General features: G+C 51.7%; 1 protein-coding gene across 1 annotated transcript; it reads right to left on the reverse strand.

Annotated features, from left to right (window-relative positions):
• Nucleotides 1-336: 336 nt before the first annotated feature.
• On the reverse strand, nt 337-2,954 carry nr1d2a (nuclear receptor subfamily 1, group D, member 2a). Its single transcript, XM_072459924.1, has 7 exons — nt 2,694-2,954; nt 2,528-2,616; nt 2,306-2,450; nt 1,656-2,230; nt 1,232-1,417; nt 932-1,142; nt 337-851 (listed from the first exon to the last, which is right to left on the reverse strand). Exons 1-7 carry the CDS (start codon nt 2,869-2,871, stop codon nt 652-654), a joined length of 1,584 nt encoding a protein of 527 aa, XP_072316025.1. The 5' UTR covers nt 2,872-2,954; the 3' UTR covers nt 337-651.
• Between the last annotated feature and the right edge of the window lie 201 nt (nt 2,955-3,155).

A 3,155-nucleotide genomic window follows, 5' to 3' on the forward strand; every position in this document is an offset into this window, starting at 1 on the left:
ATGCTCTGTCATAAACCATGTTACAGGACAAAAGAACATACCAGCCTCTATCTGGAGGTGTAGTGAGCATACATTACAACTACGGCTTAAGAACATGTGCAAATGTAGTGTTTCTGAAAATGCCACCTCCCGACGCACCGCAGGCTGTGTACTTTAGAGATCACATGACACACCACAGACTCTGGGCCGAGGACACAGGACACAGAAGTCCCCTGGAGCCGCCGCCACACCTTCTGTCATACATTGATAGCTTGCCTTTCTCACCACGTCTGTCCGCACAAATACACAGTATGGAAGTGAATGTATTCTCAAATAACGGCCACATTCACTCGCTCAGAATACACTTTGGAATTCAATGGCTTTTGGAGGAATTAGAAGTGCAGACAGAAACAGATTTCATACATACTGAAAGCACCCCTTTTTCTGAAAGAGAAAATGCCTTTACAAAACTAGAAACACGAGCACAGGCACGTGTTTGTGTGCAACACGCCCATAAACACAGTGCACGTCAAGAGTCTCTGTACACCTCACTGGTCTGATAAGAAAAATAGAATAGAAAACACCTCTGGTACATTCTCCAAACACGCTGAAGGGTCAGTCCCACAGTGAGGAGGGAGGGCAGGTCCTGGAGGTGAATGCTGGACAGGAAGCTTAAGAGTGAACCTTGAAGGAGAGCAGCTCCTCTGAGTGCATGTTGTTCAGTGAGCGCAACTCGGGCAGTTTGAGCAGCAGTTTGGTAAAAGTGGTGGAGGATTCTGTTCCATGATTCTGCATCACCAGGTTTCTCAGAGTTCGGATCAGTTTGTCCTGCAAAGCCTCCACAGAGTTTAAGTCTTGGATTCCTGACCGATCTGAGGAAAGAGAAGAAGAGACCAATGTTAGGGCCCGAGCCAGACTTCCAGTCAGACGTGACACAGTGACGTGCTCTTACCGGCAGAAACTAGCACCACGGCCGTGAAGAGACTCATCTCGTCTGAGTCCAGGCGCAGAGCGGCCAATTTCTCACTGAACTCACACATGGAGGTCAGCAGCTCTCCAGCCCCGATGGAGCGCAGCATGTCCAGCCTGTAACGCTTTCCACTCAGGAATGTCACGGTGCGTTCAGCCATGTTGAACAGGGCGGCAAAGCGCACTATCAGCACCTACAAACACACACATTAGAATTAAGTGTTAATCCACAGGACGTGCCCCGTTCACCCTCACCACAGACATGGTGTTATAGCTCTCTTACCTCGAATGTCCCCGCCTTCAGCAGGCTGACCTGGTCCCTCTCTGTGAGCTCTCTGAAGCCTGGAATCCTTTTGGCGAACTCGACCACCTCCCGCACAGCGGGCGTGAAGCTCATGGAGAACTCCTCCCAGATCTCCTGACTGGTCTTGTGAGGGTCCACATGAGGCGACGTGTTCATGGGGCACACCTGAACAACACCCTTCCAAATGTTAATGGCATTGTTATACTGTCTTTATTTCATTACATGTTACATTTTGAATTTGGATTAGAAAATTAAAGTAAATAAGTGGAAAGGCGTAATAGAGGAGGAGAAAAAAGATAGAGATGAGGAAACAAGGTGAGAGATGAAGGATAGAGAGCTGAATGAAACATGAAAGAGAAGGGTCAGGGTCATGGTACAGAAGCATTAGGTGTGTGGTCCTCACCAGGTGTGTGCGCTGAGGGCCGTGTGGGTGCAGCTGTGTGGGCTCACAGCTGGGGGCGCTGTGGAGCTGCTGGAAGGCCTGCTCTTCTCTGTAGGCTGCATTAGTCATGTGTAGGCTGTCTCTGGAGCTGGTGTTGTTCCAGCTGTTCCAGCTGTTCTGCTGCTCCTCTAAGCTCCTGTCACACGAGCTCTCTGTGGGGACGGGGCCCGGGGAGCTGGGGCCCTGGCTCTGTGCTGGGGACTTCTGCTGGTGATACATGAAGGCGTCCTGGTGCTGCCTGTGAGAGGTCAGCTCGTCCTCTCCACTGTCCGACGAGCACGAGGAGGCCGAGCTGCAGTTGGTGTCCATGGAAACGACAGACTCAGAGTCAGGTGTGCACTGAGGAGAAGGCGGGTCTGAGGCTGAGGAGGAGGAGTTGGAGGGAGAGGGGCTGGCCTCCAGGGGCAGTGGGCTCTGGTGGCCCTGGAGCATGCTGTGCAGCTGACTGTTGGAGCTCATCATGTTGTTCATGGCGTTCTCCATCTCCAGGAGCATCCTCTGCTTCTCTCGTTTGGGGATGCGGCCGAACCGCACGGCTACAGAAAGGAACGCACAAGTTTAGCTTCACACGTTCATGGATTTGGTTCCACTTGTACTTTTCTAGAGCTCACCATCTCTGGACATGCCCACAGCCAGACACTTCTTGAAACGACACTGCTGGCAGCGGTTCCTGTTGATCCTCATGATGGTGCAGTTCTCCATCTTAAGACACTTTTTGTACTGAATGTTCTGCTGGATGCTTCTCCTGAAGAAGCCCTGTCAAACATGTACACAGACATGTTAACCCCAGTTACACCAACTCAAGCAAAGACAGTCTTAAATGTCCCACTGACCTTGCAGCCCTCACAGGCGTGGACCCCGTAGTGGAAGCCAGATGCCACGTCACCACACACTTTGCACAGAAGCACCATGCCATTGATTTCTACACAAGACAAACAGTTGTCAGTAAATAACCAGACAAACTATATTTGAAATATATACATTTTCAATTTCTCTTACTTGTGATGCTGCTTTTAGCAGCCGTAGATGAGCGGCCAGCTTTGTCCATACTGCGCTGTGGGCCGCTTCTGGCTGGAGGGGCGATGTCCACCACCATGCCCACGACCCGGCTGGGCAGCGCGGGCCGGGACAGTGGAGGAGACGAGGAGAAGTATCCACTGCTGGGACTAGTGCTCATACAGGACTCTGGACTGGAGGCTGAGCCTGAGGAGATGTAGGCGATCACTCCTCCTGAGGACACAAGAGCTCAGTGTTATGAGTCCTGCACATACATGAGCAGAGGACACGCCTCCAGCCCGTCCCGGAGGCTCGATTGGCTGCTGAGATTGACCCGCTTTATCTCCCTGTGCAGCTGGTGAAATAACAGTGTTACATAACAGGCTCTGTGCTGTGGGAGTGTCAGAGAAGCAGCACAACACTGGACACAAGAGGCCAAAAGAGAAGGTCCAGAGCCTGTCACCA

This window comes from Eucyclogobius newberryi, unplaced genomic scaffold (genome assembly GCF_026437365.1).
Source record: "Eucyclogobius newberryi isolate DKJ021-1_F unplaced genomic scaffold, fEucNew1.0.hap1 SCAF_3, whole genome shotgun sequence".
Lineage (NCBI taxonomy): Eukaryota > Metazoa > Chordata > Actinopteri > Gobiiformes > Gobiidae > Eucyclogobius > Eucyclogobius newberryi.